At 42.4% G+C, this 19324-nt stretch overlaps 1 protein-coding gene across 15 annotated transcripts in view; it reads right to left on the bottom strand.

Annotated features, from left to right (window-relative positions):
- SIMC1 (SUMO interacting motifs containing 1) overlaps window positions 1-6545 on the bottom strand; it is a 91147-nt gene extending 84602 nt beyond the window's left edge. For all 15 annotated transcript variants that reach the window (XR_012414371.1, XR_012414372.1, XR_012414375.1 and 12 more), the window contains exon 1: window positions 6331-6545. Coding sequence is in view for 3 of the 15 variants with exons in the window: in XM_005558578.5 (XP_005558635.3) it covers window positions 6331-6459 (129 nt within the window). In the remaining 12 variants the exon portion in view is untranslated. The remainder of the gene's footprint in view (window positions 1-6330) is intronic.
- Between the last annotated feature and the right edge of the window lie 12779 nt (window positions 6546-19324).

The raw sequence follows: 19324 nt of genomic DNA, 5'->3' as shown, positions 1-19324 counted from the left end.
ACACCCTATGTGTTTCCAATAAACATAAGCAAGATGTCTGGCTGTACTATATGTGAGCACACTCCCTTATCTCCAACCTCACTAGTTGCTCTTCCTCCCTTGGGCTATGCACTATGTTACCTTGGGCTAGGTCCTGGATGCTCTTCCTCTTGTCGCCTCAACCTAGATAATTTTATCCAGGCCAATGACTTTACTATAACCTATATGCTAATAAGACTGGCCGGGCACGGTGGCTCACGCCTATAATCCCAGCACTTCGGGAGGCCGAGACGGGCGGATCACAAGGTCAGCAGATCGAGACCATCCTGGCTAACACGGTGAAACCCCGTCTCTACTAAAAGTACAAAAAACTAGCCGGGCGAGGTGGCGGGCGCCTGTAGTCCCAGCTACTCGAGAGGCTGAGGCAGGAGAATGGCGTAAACCCAGGAGGCGGAGCTTGTAGTGAGCCGAGTTGGCGCCACTGCACTCCAGCCTGGGCGACAGAGCAAAGACTCCGTCTCAAAAAAAAAAAAAAAAGACTAAATTTGTGTCTCTAGTGAGGACTTTTCTTTTGAGCTCTAAACTCAGTACAAATGTTATACTTGGCATCTCCAGTTGGCTATTCCACAGGCATCATGAGTTTTATACCTTCAAAACAGAACTCTTGAATCTTTCCTCTAACCCTGTTCCTCCCAAGTCTGTTTCATTTCAATGCATGACACCAACATGCATTCAGTTGCTTCAGAACTCAGGGCATCCTTCTTAATTCCTTCCTTTCCCCCTGTTATCCACATCCAAGTTATCAGGACCTGTTGATTTTATTCACTATATATCTACATCCCTCCACTCTCCCAGTCTGTACCACCACTCCAGTCCAAGCTACAATTATTTCTGACCTGGACTACTACAGCCAACCTTCTAACTGATCTCCCTAATTTCACTCTTCCCCTCTTACAGTGGGGCGACTACTGACTACACTTCTGGTTTGTTTGGGACAGTTCCAGTTTTCACCTGTTGCTTGACATCCTGGTCCAGTTAGCATCCCTTTTCATTTGCAGAAGTTTCCCATTTGGATGATAAATTATATGGTCTCCCTACCTTACCATCTTTTCTTTTCACAGTAGCTAAAGTCATCTCTAAAAAATGTGGATCAAGGCCAGATGCGGTGGTTCACGCCTGTAATCCCAGCACTTTGGGAGGCCGAGGTGGGTGGATCATGGGGTCAGGAGATCTAGACTATCCTGGCCAACATGGTGAAATTCCATCTCTACTAAAATACGAAAAGTAGTCAAGCGTGGTGGCGCGCTTGTAGTCCCGGCTACTCAGGAGGCTGAGGCGGGGGAAATCGCTTGAACCTGGGAAGTGGAGGTGACAGTGAGCCGCACCACTGCACTCCAGCCTGGGCAACGCAACAGAGCAAGACTCCGTCTCAAAAAAAAAAAAAAAAAAAGTAAATGAAATCATGTCACTGTTCTGCTTAAACCTTCAAAGATTTCTTACTGTATTACAATAAAATCCAAATTCCTTATTGTGGTCTCCAAAGCCCTATAACCTAACCTAGCTACTTCTCATCTCTTCTGACTCTGTCCATCAGTCGTTACATTCCAGCCTCACTGGCTTTCCATTCTTCCAGTAAGTCATTCCTTACCGGAACACTTATTCCTGCCTCCAAGCCTTTGCTTTTGCTGTTCCCTTTGACAATGCCTTATTCGTCTAGATCTCATAGCTGATTTGTTGTCATTTTAGTCTCATATCAAATATTAACTCTTCAGAGAGGCCTTCTCTGAAAACACCATCAAATGTTCCCAATCCCACCAAAGTTACCCTCTATTATACTGTTCTCTTATTTGTTAGTTTGTTTACTGCCTATCTTTCCACAGCAGAATGTAGTTCCATTATCATCTTGTTCACCTGTGGTTCCCAGGGTTACAGCATAGGCTCAATAAATACTTATTGAATAAATGAATCATAATCGATGAAAAAAATTAAAAATAATGACATCTTATGGAATCTGGCTATCAAACAGCAAAGATTAAAAGAAAAAAAATACCTTATTTTTTTTCCTAACACTCTGTATTATCACCTGACATTACATTTATGGAGTTGTTTACTATTTGTCTCTCCTCAGTAAAATGAAATCTCCATGAGGGCAGGGACTTGGTTTTCACAGATGTATTCCCAGCACCTCTAAGAGTGCCTGGTATATAATAAGTGTTCAATAAATATTTATGGAATAACTTAACAATACCTAGGGGTGACTAGGAAGCAGAGAAAGGGATATGCTTGGCCATATACCACTGGTAAGAATATTAATGCACAATTTCTGTAGGAAATTTGGCAATACAGTTGACTCCGGAACAACACAGGTTTGAACTTCATGGGTCCACTTACAAGAGAGTTTTTTCAAGAAATATATTGGAAAATTTTTTGGATTTCTAACAATTTGAAAAACTCACAGGCGAACTCCATAGCCTATAAAAATGGAAAAAAACTAAGCAAAAGATATGTCCTGAATGCATAAAATACATGTAGATACTAGCCTATTCTATCCATTTACTACCATAAAGTCAACACAAATATACAAAGTTAAACTTTATCAAAATTTATGCACACAATCACTTACTGACCATACATGGTGACCTTTGCAGTTGACAGAAATGTAAAGATGCAATATTAAATCACATCTTTAAATTTATTTTTGATTTTCTTAATTTGTATCACAACTGCATAAAATTAACCATAGAATACACTGTACTACTGTGATAATACTGTACTACTACCACAGACATCTCCTGCTGCTGTGGTGGTGAGCTCAAGTGTGGTGAGTATCCACTTAAAATGCCATGTCACACTAATCAATTTCTGCATTACTTTCCACTAAACTGTATATTACAGTAAAAAGTGTTCTCTCCTGGGGTTTTTTTTTTTCCACTTTTTTTTTTTTTTTAAATCATGTGTAGGGTAATATCGTAAACCTTGAATAACACCATTAAATCCATACAAAATCCTACTAGTGATGCTGGATGTGCTCCCAGGAAGCAGAGAAAAGTCATGACATCATAAGGAAAATTGAATTGCTTGAGATGCACCATAGATAGAGGTCTGCAGCTGTGGTTGTCCACTATTTCAGGCAGATGATTTATCTTGGAAACAGATGATGTAAACTTATGGTATTGACAAATACAGTATAGTACTGTAAATGTATTTTATCTTCCTTATGATCTTAACATTTTTCTCTCGCTTACTTTATCATAAAAGTACATATAACATACAAAACATGAGTGAACTGACTGCTTATGTTATTGGTAAGGCTTCCAGTCAACAGTAGGCTACTGGTAGTTAAGCTTTCCAGGAGTCAAATATTATATGTAAATTTTCAACTGCACGGGGGGTTAGCAACCCTAACCCCCATGTTATTCAAGGGTTAGCTACATATATCAAAAGTAGGGCACACCTTTTGACTCAGCAATCTAACTTCTAAGAGGAATTTAATAAACAAATGAACAAGAGTATAAAGATTATGAAGGAATTTTTCACTGGGTTCTTAGAGAAAATTTAGAAACGAAGGCATAATATCCATTAAGAGGAGGTCATAAAAACATGTATGGGGAGGACACATAGGTATGTATGTATTCACATGTGCATTCACAAGTAAACATTTGCATAGACATACATCAAAATGTTAACATTGGTTATCTTTGGATGGTGAGATTATGGGCAATTTTAATTTTCTTCTTTATACATTTATAAAAATTGTATAATTAGTTCAACAAAATTAACTATCTGAAAATATTCTGCTTTTATAAGTAAAAAACCAAAAACCCCCAAACTAAAAAGCCACAATAAACACAGAAACACACCTCATCAACTAAGTGAAGACTAAAGCCCGGGTTAAGAATAAAGAGTTCAGAAATGTCAACTTCATTATTAGATATGGCTTTCTTAAGTTCAAGCAAGTTACTTTCCCTTAGTCAATATTTATTTAAAAAAAAAAAAAAAAGAAAGATGTGAAAGTTGCTTCTTTTATCTCATTGCCTGTGAAGCTCAAGAGGGACAGGCCTGGGCTTAGAAACAACACAAAAAGTGGCAAAAGCTATCATTTATATGAGACCCTTTCCTTGCATTTGTCTCATTAAAAATTTAAAACCATCCTGCTAGGTAAGCATTAATGTTCTCAGGCTCAAAAGCTGAGAGCTGACAGAACTTTCCAAAACTCAAATAGTTGAGTTTGAGTTATGCTATGTTGGAGATATTGATTCAGAAGCCTCTCTGACCTCAGAGCCGTCAGGAAAAGCTACAGAAAAAAGGGCAGACTTTATAACCTTGTAAGTCTCTCAATGCCTCTGATCTTTTACATGGTTATCATACCACCCTTATCTAACTTGCAAAAAAGATAAAACAAGAATAAGCTTGGAACTTTTAGAGAGCTGGAATAAGTATCTGGAGAAGCATGATTTAAATTGGGTACTGCTCTCTGGAACGTGCCCTTCATTTCGATTCAACTCAAAGGCTCCAGATCAAAATGCTTGCTTGAGTGGTCACAAGGGAGAGGAACAGTGAGAGAGCACACCCATGTACGTGTGTGAAAGACCACAAAAGACTAGGATAACGATGGCATCCGACCACTGAAGAGAGAAGCTGGACCAGAACGAGGGAAAATGGACAACACTTGGGAGGAAAGGAAGCAAGTGAGAAGGACAAAGTTAAACAGGTACTGAGAGAAGGGGCTAGAGGAATGAGGAGGAACTAGGAGGAAAGCAGTATTTTTTTCCTTCCACCTTTTCTCTCTCTACTCTTTTCCTTGATGATCTCAGTCACTATTAGGCCTTCAATACTCCTTTCTGTTTGCATGACTTCCAAATATCTCCACTCTTGCCTTTTCTCCAACTACTGAGCTGGCCACATCCATCTACATTTCCTATTAACACTGTAAATCCAACAGGTCCCACCTGAATTCAGCATCTCCTTCATCCCAAGCCTGCTGCTACTTTTATATGCACTTCTCTTATACTTGTCAAACATCCATCTAACCCATTCTCTCTCCCCATATTCTTTCAATCGTTCCTTCATCCAACAAATATTTATTGTGCATCATTATGTCCGCTACATTCAGCGACAGCCCTAGATATACCCATTCACTCATGAAGTCGGGTCATTTCTGTCTTGGAAATCTCTTCTGACTACTTCATGAGCTGCCTAACTCAACTAAATTTGTTACTAAGACGTACTGAGAATCCCTCTTGCTTGAAAAATAATATATATTAACTAGTTTTGTACGCTATTCATTCTATAGTGATCGTCTAGCACTTGGCACTGTACCTCGGGCACAGAAACCCAATGGAGGTTTACGGACTGTAAACTAGCTGGAAAGGGAACAGGGGCCGCAGAAGCTAGGAAACGTCTTGAAGGAGTATTTGCATAGGAAGCATGGTAAACTGTATGATCTATACACATAACATCAGCTTGATAATCCTTGTGTTTCCGGGGGACGGCTCTGGGAGGCTGGGGAGATGGCTGGAAGCCTTCTGAGAGAAAAGCTCCACCTCCCACCCCTTGAGAAGGTCCTCAGTAACCACCTGATGAATGTATCACCTTATGAGGGGACCATGGATGTTGTGTTCGCCGTTGTAGCCCCAGCCCCTGCAACATCGGTCCATAGTAGGGATTCAATCAACATCTATGCAGGATTCTCCAAAGGCAGATAATTCACCACCTCATGAATGAGAAAAATGAAAGGGTTCTGGGGGAAGCAGAAATAGTGCGCGAGGTTTCCTTCTCTGTTCCTTCAGGGCTTGGTACGGGGTAATTGCTTGCTGAGGAAATAAATCGCCCTTCTGCACAACTTCAAAATCGGGCCCCTCGCTCTGCAGTCAGGCCCTGGAGCGCGGCCACCATCTGGCCCAGGCCCGCGCTTCTCTCCCTCCCAGCCTGGGCTCCTGTTACCTCCCTGCACGCATCTGTGCCCACCACAGGCCCAACAATTACGGGCTCCCGCTTTCCTGCCTCAGCCAGGGCCAGTACACTCGAGCCCCCACGTCCCGCCGAGGCTCTGAGGACGCCCGCGGCCCCGGCCTGAGACCCCGGCCCCTGCAGCAGGCGCGCCAGGAGCTCGTCCATGTGCTCGCCCGCTTTCCAGCCGCAGTCCTCTCGGGCTTCAGCGTTGAGCCCGGGAGGCCCGGCCGCCCGTGTCCCTGCCCCGGCCCGCCGCGCTCCCCGGGGCCCGAGAGGCCCGGAAGGAGGTAAGGCGGGAAGTGGCTGCAGCTGTGAGGAGCAAGGGGGTGGGAAGGGGGCGGCGGGCCCAGCAGAGGGTTGCGAAGACGCGCGCCCCCAGACTAGGCGACGCTCACTCACCACGGTCCGGCGGGGCAGGGCGCCGGGGGTCCGCGACAGGGCCCGGCGCAGCCTCCGCGACCGGCCCGGGCGGGCGCCCCCGGAGCTCTCGGAGCCGCTGTCGTCGGAGATCACGATGAAGTCCTCCATGGCTGCGGGCCCCGACCGAGCCAGCGCGCGGGCGGCCGGCGACCCAGGCAGCGGCGGCGGCGGCGGCGACTTCGGTTCCTGCTTCTGAGGTGGCGGCGGCAGCGACAACCCGGGCCATCACCACGCCGGCCCCGCCCCGAACCCCGCCCCTCCCCGCCCCGAGCCCCGCCCCTCCCCGCCCCGCTGGGCTGCCAAGCCCCGCCCACCGGCGGCGGGCGGCTGGGGTCAGGGCCGGGGTCGCTGTGCTTCGCGGCGGCGCGGGTCCTCCCTTCCCCAGGAGAGAGAGAGAGAAAAAAAAATGGAGTCGCCACTGGCTTCGGCCGGTGTTGGGGGCAGGCGTACGAGACCCCGAGGCCGCGGGGACTTCCCCACCTGCTTCCAACTGACGTGAGGCGCGCCCAGCCCCAACCTAGCCCAGGTGTGAAGCTCCTCCCGGACCGAGAGGGCCTTGACTGAGGGGGCAGGGAGAGGAGTCCTGGCCCCCGAGTGACGGAGGGTGGGTGACCTGGCTTCTGGCCGAGCTAGGGGAGACAGACCCCACTTTTTGGTGCAGATGCGCAAGTGCATCTGTAGGATAAATGCCTGAAAGTGGACTTACTGGTGCAAATGCCATGTTTTTGTAGTTTTGATAAATGATGCCAAATTATCCTCCTAAATTGTACCAGTTTTGCGGTTTCACTAACAATATGTGTCTCTCAGGAGTTTAAACTGAGATTTAGAGCAGGAGTGTCCCATCTTTTGGCTTCCCCGGGAAGAAGAATTGCCTTGGGCCATACATAAAATACACTAATGATAGCTGATGACCTAAAGGAAAAGAGTTGCGGCGGGGGGGAATCTCATAATGTTTTAATGGGCCGCTTGCCACTCAGGCAAGGGGTTAAACAAGCTTGGCGTAGACAGTTGTTCAGTTGGTATGAGGATCAGAAGCTGAAAAGGTGCACAAAAGAAGCCATGAAGCAGCAGAGGCCACGAATAATTAGACGTTGTGAATAGCAGAAGTTATAAAGGTGAAAAAGGTTGTCACTAGTGGAGGAATCGGTGGGTAGTTGGCTGCTTGTAGGGCAGGACCATTAAAATCAAGATAGGACCTATTGGTACACTAAATGTGGGGTATTGACAAAATTCTGCTGCTCAGGCTCCAACAATTTTGCCAAATATGTTAACAGATCCAAAGAATATGTGTTTAATAGGAGGGGGATTTGTTCCCACAGGAATGGTTATCAGGTCTCTCTAAATACTGTCTAATGCAGTGTTTTTCACACTTTAGTGAGTATCAGAATCACCCAGAGTGTTTGTTAAAACAGATTGCGGCCAGGTGCGGTGGCTCACGCCTGTAATCTCAGCACTCTGAGAGGCCGAGGTGGGTGGATAACTTGAGGTCAGGAGTTCGAGACCAGCCTGGCCCACCTCATCTCTACTAAAAATACAAAAATTAGCTAGGCATGGTGGCAGACACCTGTAATCCCAGCTACTTGGGAAGCTGAGGCAGGAGAATTGCTTGAACGCAGGAGGCGGAGGTTGCAGTGAGCTAAGATCGCGCCATTGGACTCCAACCTGGGGGACACAGCGAGACTCCATCTCAAAAACAAAAACAAAAACAAAAACAAGCAGCAAAACACAGAGCGCTGGGTTGCTGGTATGGTTTGGATCTGTGTCCCTGCGCAAGTCTCATGTTGAATTGTAAGCTCCAATATTAGAGGTGGGGCCTGGTGGGAGGTGATGGGATCATGGGGGTGGTTTCTTTTTTTTTTTTTTTTGAGCCGGAGTCTCGCTCTGCCGCCCAGGCTGGAGTGCAGTGGCCGGATCTCAGCTCACTGCAGGCTCCGCCTCCCGGGTTCACGCAATTCTCCTGCCTCAGCCTCCCCAGTAGCTGGGACTACAGGCGCCCGCCACCTCGCCTGGCTAGTTTTTTGTATTTTTTAGTGAATAGTTTAGTACCATCCCTTTGGTACTGTCCTTGTGATAATGAGTTCTCTTGAGATCTGGTTGTTTAAAAATGTGTGGCACCTCCCATCTCGCTCCTTTCCCCATGTTACCTCCACTCCCTCTTTGCCTTCCGCCTTGATAGTAAGCTTTCTGAGACCTCCCCGGAAGCAGATGCTACTGTGCTTCCTGTACTGCTTGCAGAACCGTGAGCCAATTAAACCCCTTTTCTTTATAAATTACTCAGTCTCAGGTATTTCTTTATAGCAATTCGAGAATGAACTAACAATCACACATCAGATTTTCTGACTGAGAAAAAGAATTTTGGGGGTGGGGCCCTGAAATTTGCATTTCTAACAAGTGCCCAGGTGATGTTGATGCTGCTAGTTTGGGGACCACACTGTTAGAACCACTGGTCTGGTGGACAGGGAGTTTATGCCCAGCAGATTTCAGACATTCTGGTCCAATGGGTGAAGCCACCCTTATGAAAGGATTCATTAAGTTGTCTTCATCTAAAGCTATTAAACATTTAGGGTTGTGGTCTCTCACACCTGTAATCCCAGCACTTTGGGAGGCCGAGTTGGGAGAATAGCTTGAGGCCAGGAGTTTGAGACTAGTCTGCGCAATATAGCAAGATCCTATCTCTACAAAAATAAAAACAAATTAGCCAGGTGTGGTGGCGCATGCCTGTAGTCCTAGCTACTCAGGCAGCTGAGGCAGGAGGATCCCTTGAGCCCAGGAGGTAGAGGCTGCAGTGAGCTATGGTAGTGCCACTGCACTCCAGTCAGGGCAATAGGGTGAGACCCTGTCTCAATAAAACAAAATGAAACAAAATACACAACCATTTAGTTTGTTTAACTACCTGCTTGCTGAAACACTGTCTTCTCTAAGTTTCTATGATGCTGTACTTCTCTCACCACTTTTTTTTAAGTCTCCTTAGCTGACTCCTATTTCCCTACTCACTCCTTAAACTCTTGATGTCCCTTAGAGTCCTGACATCGGCCACCTTTACACACTGGACCTCTCCCTATACAATCTCAACTATTCCCTGGCTTCAGTGATTGGTTTTATGCCAATGGCTGCCATGAGTTTATCTCAGCCCAGCCCTCTCCTTAAAACTCCAGTTTATGCATCCAAACATCTGCTGAAGTTCGTAGGCCTCTCAGGTTGAATATGTCTAAAGCCAAACTCACCCTCATGCTCCCCACACCCACACAAAAGCCTGCTTTCTGTCTGTGTTCCCTGTCTTATGGTGATGGCTCCAGCAGCCAGCGATTGCTGAAGTGAAAAACCTGAGCACTGCACTTGATTTCTCCCCTTTCCTAAACAAGTCCTGTCTGTTTTACCTCCTACACACCTCCTGCATCCCTCTACTTCTTTTTTTTTTTTTTTTTTTGAGATGGAGTCTTACTTTGTCACCCAGGCTGGAGTGCAGTGGCGGAATCTCGGCTCACTGCAAGCTCCACCTCCTGGGTTCACGCCATTCTCCTGCCTCAGCCTCCTGAGTAGCTGGGACTACAGGCGCCTGCCACCACGCACGGCTAATTTTTTCATATTTTTAGTAGAGACGGGGTTTCACTGTGTTAGCCAGGATGGTCTCGATCTCCTGACCTCGTGATCCACCCGTCTCGGCCTCCCAAAGTGCTGGGATTACAGGCTTGAGCCACCGCGCCTGGCCTCCTCTACTTCTTTTGGCCTCTCCTGCTGATTCTAGCCAAGCTCTGGCCTACTCTACTGTAGCAAGACACAAGAGTGTTCAGATTTTATCTTTCTCATCAACCATCCTGCCTGAAATACAGGAAACTCAGGACCCCTGGTGGTATAATATGAGAACACCTTAAAATTATCCTGCCCTTACTTGGCAACCCAGGTGGGATGAATGCTGGCTCTGAAGTTGCCTTCCTTAAAACTATGAGTAATGTCACTTACGTTTGTGTGGCCATCCTGGATTTGTCTTGAAGTGCACCATTTACCCAAGACTTCCAAAATGATTGTATGTTTTGCAGAAATTTGTGTAGTTTTTTTAAGGTGGTACTTTTTCATAGACTCACTCCCCCCAAACCATACATTAGTCTCATGTAAAATGAGAGGCTAATGTAGTATTTTATGCAGCCAGTGAATACTGTATTTGGTGAGTACCTGCTAGATGCTAGGTATTATGTTAGGGGTCGGGGATAAAGCAGTGAGCAGGGCAGCTATTGCTTTTGTTCTCAAAGAGCTTAGCAGTTAAGGAAGTATCGCTAGTTGGTTAATGAAGAAAAAAATGTTTCTTTTCTTTTAAAATAATTTTTAATGAAACATTTATACATGAAAAAATGTGTGAAGATGCAAATCAAAACCACATTGAGATCCTACTTTATACCCATTTAGGATGGCTATTTTTTTAAAAAACAGAAAACAAATTTGCTCAAGGATATGGAGAAATTGGAACCACTGTGTGTTGCTGGTAGGAATGTAAAATGGAGAAGCAGCTGTGAAAAATAGTTTGGCAGTTTCTCAAAAGTTAGACATAGAATTACCATATGATTCAACAATTCTACTCCTAGATGTTTGCCCAGAAAAATGGAAAACGGGGACTCAAACAGGTACTTGTCTGCAAATCTTCACAGCAGCATTATTTGTAATAGCCAAAAGGTAGAAACAAGTATTCCTCAGTAGATGAATGGATTAGTTTTGGGGTGGGGGGAGGGGGGAGGGATAGCATTAGGAGATATACCTAATGTAAATGACGAGTTAATGGGTGCAGCACACCAACATGGCACATGTATACCTATGTAACAAACCTGCACGTTGTGCACATGTACCCTAGACCATAAAGTATAATAAAAACAAACAAAGAAATAGCAAAATAGGCAGAAAGTAATCGTAGAGTCTGGATTTGCTCTATGACACTGGAATTGCTTTAAAAAAAAGTGGTATATACATATAATAGAATAATATATTCAGCCATAAAAAGGAATTAAATTCTGATAACATGCCACAACATGGATGAACCTTGAGAATATTATGCTAAGTGAAATAAGCCAGATACAAAAGGACGAATATACAATTCCATTTACATGAAGTACCTAGAATAGGCAAATTCACAGAGACAGGTAATGGAATAATGGTTTTCAGGGGTTGGGGATGGGGAGGATGGGGGGTTTTTGTTTAATGGGGAGAATGGGGAGTTCTTATTTAATGGGTATTGAGTTTCTGCTTGGGATGACAAAGAGTTCTGGAAATGGATGGTGGTGATGGTTGCACAACTTTGTGAATGAACTAATGCCACTGAATTGTACACTTAAAATGGTTATAATGGTAAATGTTGTGTTATGTCTATTTTACCAAAATAGAACGCACTATATGCATAGTTTTCTTTCATAAATTTTAAAAGCATTATAGACAAGGCTAAAGGCCCCTTTTGCCGCCTCCCCCATCCAGATTCCCAATTTCCCTTTTTCAGTGCTATTATGTTTATTCCTCTAGAGCTGCTTCTATGTATTTACCTGAATTCATATGTACTTACTAAAATTACATGCATTTTTAGCTTTATGCAATTGCATATCTGCTCTGGTATTGAGTTTTTTTTTTTTTTTTTTTGAGATGGAGTCTCACTCTGTCACCCAGGCTGCAGTGCAGTGGCACGATCTTGGCTCACCACAACCTCCTCCTCCCGGGTTCAAGTGATTCTCCTGCCTCAGCGTCCCGAGTAGCTGGAAGTAGCTGGGCATGCACGCCACCATGCCTGGCTAACTTTTGTATTTTTTTTCTTTAGTAGAGATGGGGTTTCACTATGTTGACCAGTCTGTTCTTGAACTCCTGACCTCGTGATCCACCTGCCTTGGCCTCCCAAAGTGCTGGGATTACAGGCGTGAGCCACCGCACCCGGCCTGCTGTAGAGATTTGAAACTGTCATTTGTGGTAAAAACACTCTAAATACAAAGCTTCCTGCCTTATTAATGGAGATATATATATATATATTTTGGTGGTGGTTATTTATCTTTAAAAGATTTTTTCTTTTTTCTATTTTTCGTTACATGGCAGGGTCAGTGCCTGCAGACCCGCTTTTGTTTATGCTAAAGCCAGCTAGCTCAAGTTTCTCCCTGCTGTAGGGAACATTCTGTCCCTTCTGCTGGATTCCAGGTCTAATCTTCCAGTTTCAGAGCACTCTTAGCTTTTCCACTGGATTGCTTCAGCAGGCGGCCTCTCAGTTTACATAACTTTATTTAAATCATTTTCTTATCCTTTCTCCCTGCTTCCTTCCCATCTTCAAATTTGCTGTGATATCAAGGTCTTTGTAAAAATTTTGTTTCATTCCCTGTGTTCAAATATGATACATCCTTATTTGAGAAAATTAAAGCAATTGAGAATGGTTACGAAGCAGAATGTTAACTCCATCATATTTTGATAACATCTTTCCAGATATCTCTAAATGGCTGATACTCACGTGCAAAATTTTTACATCCATATTGTATCACAGTTGGTTTTCTTAAATTAATGTGTCCTTATGGTTTTCTGTGTCAGTGAACATGGATCTATAGTATCCATATTGTCTATTTTATGGCTCACATTTTAAAATAGTGTTTTTGCTCTTATATAGAAAACCACAAAGAAGCAAGTAAAAAAATATACCACGTTCTCCCATTCTTGGTATCCCTCATTGAACAGTTTGTAAAATTAAAAGAAACATCTTGTGAGTTCAGAAAATTCTTGCAACAAAACTTACAAAATAAAAAGTGAAAGTTGAAAGCCACCCTCTCTTTCCTAGTTCTTCTTCCTAACACTAAATACCCGTATTAGTTTCTTATAAATCCTTCAAAATGTATTTACTTACTACACATACTTATCTGTTTTAGCACACCCCAAAAAATCACACTGTACAGTTATTTACTTTGCCTTTTTTTTCATTTATCATGGGCATTATTTCCTAACTGCATTTTTTCCATACTGTCTCTTTTTAACAGCTTACGTTAAAAAGTTATTTGTTAGGCTGTGCCACAATTTATGTAATTGGTTTTCTATCATGGATATTTTGGTTGTTTCTAGGGTTTTTATTCGTGTAGTTTTGTTATTACTATTATCAATTATGTTACAACAACGTCTTTGAGCTTCTAAGAAGTCTTGCCAGCATATCTGCAGGGAAATTCTTTTTTTTTTTCTTGTGAGATGGAGTCTTGCTCTGTCACCCAGGCTGGAGTGCAGTGGCACAATCTCAGCTCACTGCAAGCTCTGCCTCTCAGGTTCACACCATTCTCCTGCCTCAGCCTCCCGAGTGGCTGGGATTACAGGCACCCGCCACCACACCTGGTTAATATTTTTGTATTTTTAGTAGAGATGGGGTTTCACCGTGTTAGCCAGGATGGTCTTGATCTCCTGACCTTGTGATTCACCCGCTTTGGCCTCCCAAAGTGCTGGGATTACAGGCATGAGCCACTGCACCCGGACTGGGAAATTCTTAAGTATGGGGAACTGGGTTAGAAGATGTGTGTTTTACATATTGATAGAAATTACCAAATTGTCATCCAGAAAGGTTACACCAATAAGAACACTTGAGAGTGCCTGTTTCCCCGAATTCTTCAAGCACTGGTTATCAAACTTTTTAGTTGTTGCCAGTCAAATAATTTAAGTTGGTATCTTGTGCTAATTGCCTTTACTTCATTATGAGTGAAGTTAAGATACTTTTAAATTGCTCATTGGCTATTTGTAGCTTTTTCTTTAAACTCTGTTCATATACATTGACTTTTTTTCTCCTATGCTGTTCATCTTTTTCAGTAACAGTGAAATTTATATGAGTAGCTAACATTTACAAAGTACTGCATTGCTTGCATATTCAACAAGACACCAAATAATGAACATTTAGAGTGTTTACAGTATTATCTTGCAGCTTTAAACATTCTTGCACATACATCTTTGTCCTCTGGACCAGATACTGTTTAAGTTAAATTTCTAGAAGTGGAATTGCTGATTTAAAGTTGAATTCTTTGTCCACATGTTCCAAATAGCATTGTGTGATAGGGGAGTGGTCCAAGTGAGGAAGTAGGAAAGACAGGAACTATAAACAGTTGCTCCTAATTGCAAGGCCAATCAGCTCTAAATTAGAGTTGAGTTAGCAGGCTAATTGATGATATCATCCTAGCTGCTTTCATCAGTAAGCTTCGTAAAATCCTAACTCTCCTTCTCTATTTGAGAGCCCAGACCTCCTGGGAGTCTGCAAATTCTAGGGTTAAAAAAAAAAAGGGAAAAATAATTTTGTAATTTCCAGGTGAGCGATAGTATTAAAAATTATAAGCACAGGCCGGGCGCGGTGGCTCAAGCCTGTAATCCCAGCACTTTGGGAGGCCGAGACGGGCGGATCACGAGGTCAGGAGATCGAGACCACCCTGGTGAACACGGTGAAACCCTGTCTCTACTAAAAAATACAAAAAACTAGCCGGGCAAGGTGGCGGGCGCCTGTAGTCCCAGCTACTCAGGAGGCTGAGGCAGGAGAATGGCGTAAACCCGGAAGGCAGAGCTTGCAGTGAGCTGAGATCTGGCCACTGCACTCCAGCCTGGGCGACAGAGCGAGACTCCATCTCAAAAAAAAGAAAAAAAAAAAAAATAAGCACATTCTGAATCACACATTCTGAATCATTTTATGACCATACAATTCCAACATTGGCTTTATATTTCTGTTTCCAATTGCCTGCGTTGGTGCATAATGTTTTAAGGCACTATGGTAGTTCATGAATTTTAATTAAGTGAAGGGAAGTAGTGGGAGAATTGAGCCAGTTTACTTATGGGGCAGGTGGCTTCCGGGGCAAGCAGAGCTCAAAAGAACCTGGGCAAAAGCAATCCCTTAAATTAGAAGAATGTAGGAAATGATTTGAGGGAGGATGAATTGCATAAATCCTGTGTTTGTACAAATTGTTCATTAGCAGCAAGTATAGTAGGAAACAATGACATTGTTTTGCATTTCTCACTTAAGTAATAAATGGATTAGGATACCAATTCAAGCCAAATTGCATTAATGACCACAATGTCCACCTTAGTTTTACAGGAGTTATTGGGTAACTGCATTAAACCAGGCATTCCAGGATTGTTTGGAGGCGGTTTTGACCAAGTATGAGGTCTACCTTGAGGTAGCGAAGAACTGAAGTTATTAACACCATTTTGTACAGAATAATTATCTGAACATTTTCTGCATTCATTTTATTGACAAAATCAAATGGACAAAAATTGGTGTGCTCTCAAGTTTTGTTCTAATATGCATTTATTTAATAAGGATATATAAAGTGCTATTTTTTCTTTTTTCCAGTGTTACTTTCTTGTGAAAAAAGACATCCAAGACAAAAATCTACTACTCACATTAAGTTGTCCTTTGTCCTAGTTACCATTACATACATATTCAGTTTTACATATTTTAACAATATTGTGGCTAGACTTTGGATTTATACATTTCACTTAGCATACCATGAATATTTTCCAGTTTCACTCATCTGTTTGTTATCTCCCTTTATGCTCTTGCCTTATACATTCTTTGTTGACCACCATCACCAGGCAAGTGTTGTTTGCCCAGGTGTGTAAGCCTGTACATATTTCTCCATAATCATGTAAGCCTCTCCAAAGATATAGACATATGTACACACATACAAATATATAAAAATATGTAAATGTGAATTTGTCATTTGCTTTTACTAAAGTGAAATCATAAACTATATTTCTTAACCACATTTTTTTTTGCTTAATTCATCAGGACAGCCACCAGATCAATAGCTACAGATCCAGCTTGTTTTAAATAGTGACATAATTATTCCTACTGTAGAGGTACATGTTTATTTACTTTTTCCCCGTTGATGGTCATTCAAGCTGTTTTCATGTTTTTTGTCATTACAGTGTCACAGTAAGTCTCAGATTCAACCTTACATTGTTAGGACTAGGATCACTAGATCAAAGGGCATGTATATTTTTGGTTTTAGTGTATAAGGCCATGTTACTTACTTTAAAAAGTTGTAGGGCGTATCACCCAGTATCAATGTGTAGACCTTATTTGGATCTCAGTTCAAACAAAATATAAAAAGTATGACATTTATAAGACAGTTGGAAATTTGAACACAGGGTCAGGTGTTGTGGCTCATGCCTGTAATCCCAGGTCCTGGGGAGGCTGAGGTAGGAAGATCACTTGAGCCCAGGAGATCAAGGCTGCAGTGAGCTATGATCATGCCACTGCACTCCAGCCTGGGCAGAAGAGCAAGACCCTGTCTCTTAAAAAAAAATTTGAACACTTTGTAGATGTTTCACTAAATTAAGGACTTTTTGGTTTTCTTTTTTTTTTTTTAGATGTAATAATGGTCAAGAAACATTCTGAAATATTTATGGATAAAATAATTTGCTTCAGAAAGGTATTGGGGAGAGAGAAATAGATGGAAACAGGGATAAAATGAATGGCCATGAATTGACAATTACTGGAGCTGGTATAATGAGAGTCCATTATGCCGCTGTCTTCTTTTAGATATGTTAGAAGTTGTCCATAATAATAATTTTATAAAGCTGTAATAATTCACCTTATATTATCAATGTATGAGAAAAATGATTACCTTACATTTCCCTTGGTAATGGGTGTTACTACTTTTATTTTTCTCAATCTGATGTGTGCAAAGAGGTATTTGTTGCTATAATTTGTATTTACCTTAATGCTAGTGAGGTTGATTATCTTGAGAAAGTGTAACGCTTCCTTTTTGGCAGCTAGCAGTCAGGTTATGGTGTTCCCAAACATAAAGAATACTTTCTAGAATATAAATAGGATATAGACAAGGCTACTGCATGACCATGTCTGGAACAAAATAGAGACAAAGCCATTTTGCAACCATGGAAACAATAAAACATTCTCCACTTCTAACTGGAGTGACTGCTGCTCATTTACCAATGACGACTGTAGTCTTACCTTAGTCCTCCTTCCTAGATAAAAATTAAGATATCCCAGCCACTGCATTGCCCTAACTTATTAACAACCCTCAACCCACAGTGAATCCTCACTTCTCTAGCTTTTCTTGAAATAATCTAGCACAAGCCCAAATTCTATGAGAAGCCCCTTTCAGTTCCTTGTTGAGACCTCTACAGTTCCTTTGGAGTGCTTTCCCCCGTCCTGCAGTAAGGTAAATAAACCAAACTATTTTCTACTATAGAAATGTCCCTGATGGCCTTCAGTCAGTGGGCTTTGAAACAGTCTTTTTAAAGTTTGTCTATTTGGATTTCTTCTTCTTTGGAACGTTTTCCCAATTCAGTGGGTAGTTTTGAAATTTTTCCTTTTGTCTGAGAGTCAGTTTCATTTTTACCTACCCCACTCCTTAAGAGTATTTTTCTGGCTAGGCGTGGTAGCTGCAATCCCAGCACTTTGGGAGGCCGAGGTGGGCGGATCACCTGAGGTTAGGAGTTCAAGACCAGCCTGGCCAACATGGTGAAACCTTGTCTCTACTAAAAAAAAAATTAGCTGGGCACGGTGGCGGGTGCCTGTAATCCCAGCTACTAGGGAGGCTGAGGCAGGAGAATCGCTTAAACCTGGGAAGTGGAGGTTGCAGTGAGCCAAGATTGCACCACTGCACTCCAGCCTGGGCAACAAGAGCCAGACTCCGTCTTAAAAAAAAAAAATTGTTTTTGTGGGTAAATAGGTGCATATATTTATGGGTTACATAAGACACTTTGATACAGGCATGCAATGCATAACAATTACATCCGGGTAAATGGGGATAAACCTCAAGCATTTATCCTTTGTGTTACAAACTCTCCAATTATACTCTTTTTAAAAAACATACAATTAAATTATTTTTGACTATAGTCCCCCCCGTTATGCTAGCAAATACTAGGTCTTACTCGTTCTAACTACTTTTTTGGTACCCGTTAATCATCCCCACTTCCTCCCAACCCCTGTTCTTTTCTAGGATCCATATATACTACCTAGAGTAAGTAAAAGATAAGGATTCCCATTCAGGTTAGATCACTCCAGGTTTGATGACATTAGCAAGTGTTTTCAGGGTTTTGTCAATTCACCAGTAAGACCACTGGAGGTTGAGGCTGCAGTGTTGCTAAGTTGGACCTCCTTTTGCTCTAGACTCTTTTCTTAACTACCAATCTAGTTTGGCTGATGCTGATAATGTGCGTGCTCACACGTGTGTGTGTGTATTTGTGTGAGTGCGTTTACCACTTATTGCTCATTTTGTAAAGTATCGAGGGAGAAAATTGCTAATGCATTTTCATTTCATCATCTTATCAGAAGTCTGGTATTTCTATTATATTTTGCTTTATATATTTACAAGTGCTTATGTGAGATATATAAAAATTCAAGTTAATTGTTATTTTTCTGATATGAAGTATCACCATTTGTCCCTTTTAGTGCCTTTCATCTTAGAGTCATTGGTTACATAATATTACAACATACATAACAATTCTTTGATGTGCTGGGAAAATATTGATATTTAAGCCCACATGTTTTTATCCAGTATGTAACTTTCACCATTCAAATAACTAGACAGAGTCTTCCTTTGCCTTAAAGAAGATTGTCACAGTGGAACCAGAATACAAAAAGACATATTCTTGGCTTGTGAATGTCAGAGCTGGGGCTCAGGTGTAAGACATTCTGAGCCAGTTTCTTCCTCCTCAGAGTAAGTCATGTTGTTTGCTCCATTAGTTCTATTTCCTTAGATGTGACTTCTCTCCTTCGTGCGGGGTGGTGTTTCTCATTTTTAGTGTTAGAGTTTTCCTCAAATTTTTTGCCATTCTTGGTTGGGTGTTTGTCTTAATTCTTGAAGTTCCCTGTTAGCTCACATGTGAGTGCTGGATTTTTTCATAGCACCTTGTTGCCAGTAATTTCAGGAAAGAATTTGGACTTGCAATGGGATAGGGTTTGCTAGCATCCAGTCTTCTGGGACAGGCACGTGTGTGTGTTGGGGGAAACCACATAGGTACCATGGGCACTGCAACGCCCTGC

This window comes from Macaca fascicularis, chromosome 6, assembly GCF_037993035.2.
Source record: "Macaca fascicularis isolate 582-1 chromosome 6, T2T-MFA8v1.1".
Lineage (NCBI taxonomy): Eukaryota > Metazoa > Chordata > Mammalia > Primates > Cercopithecidae > Macaca > Macaca fascicularis.
The sequence above is the reverse complement of the archived record's forward strand: the minus strand, read 5'-3'. Positions and strand labels throughout refer to the sequence as shown.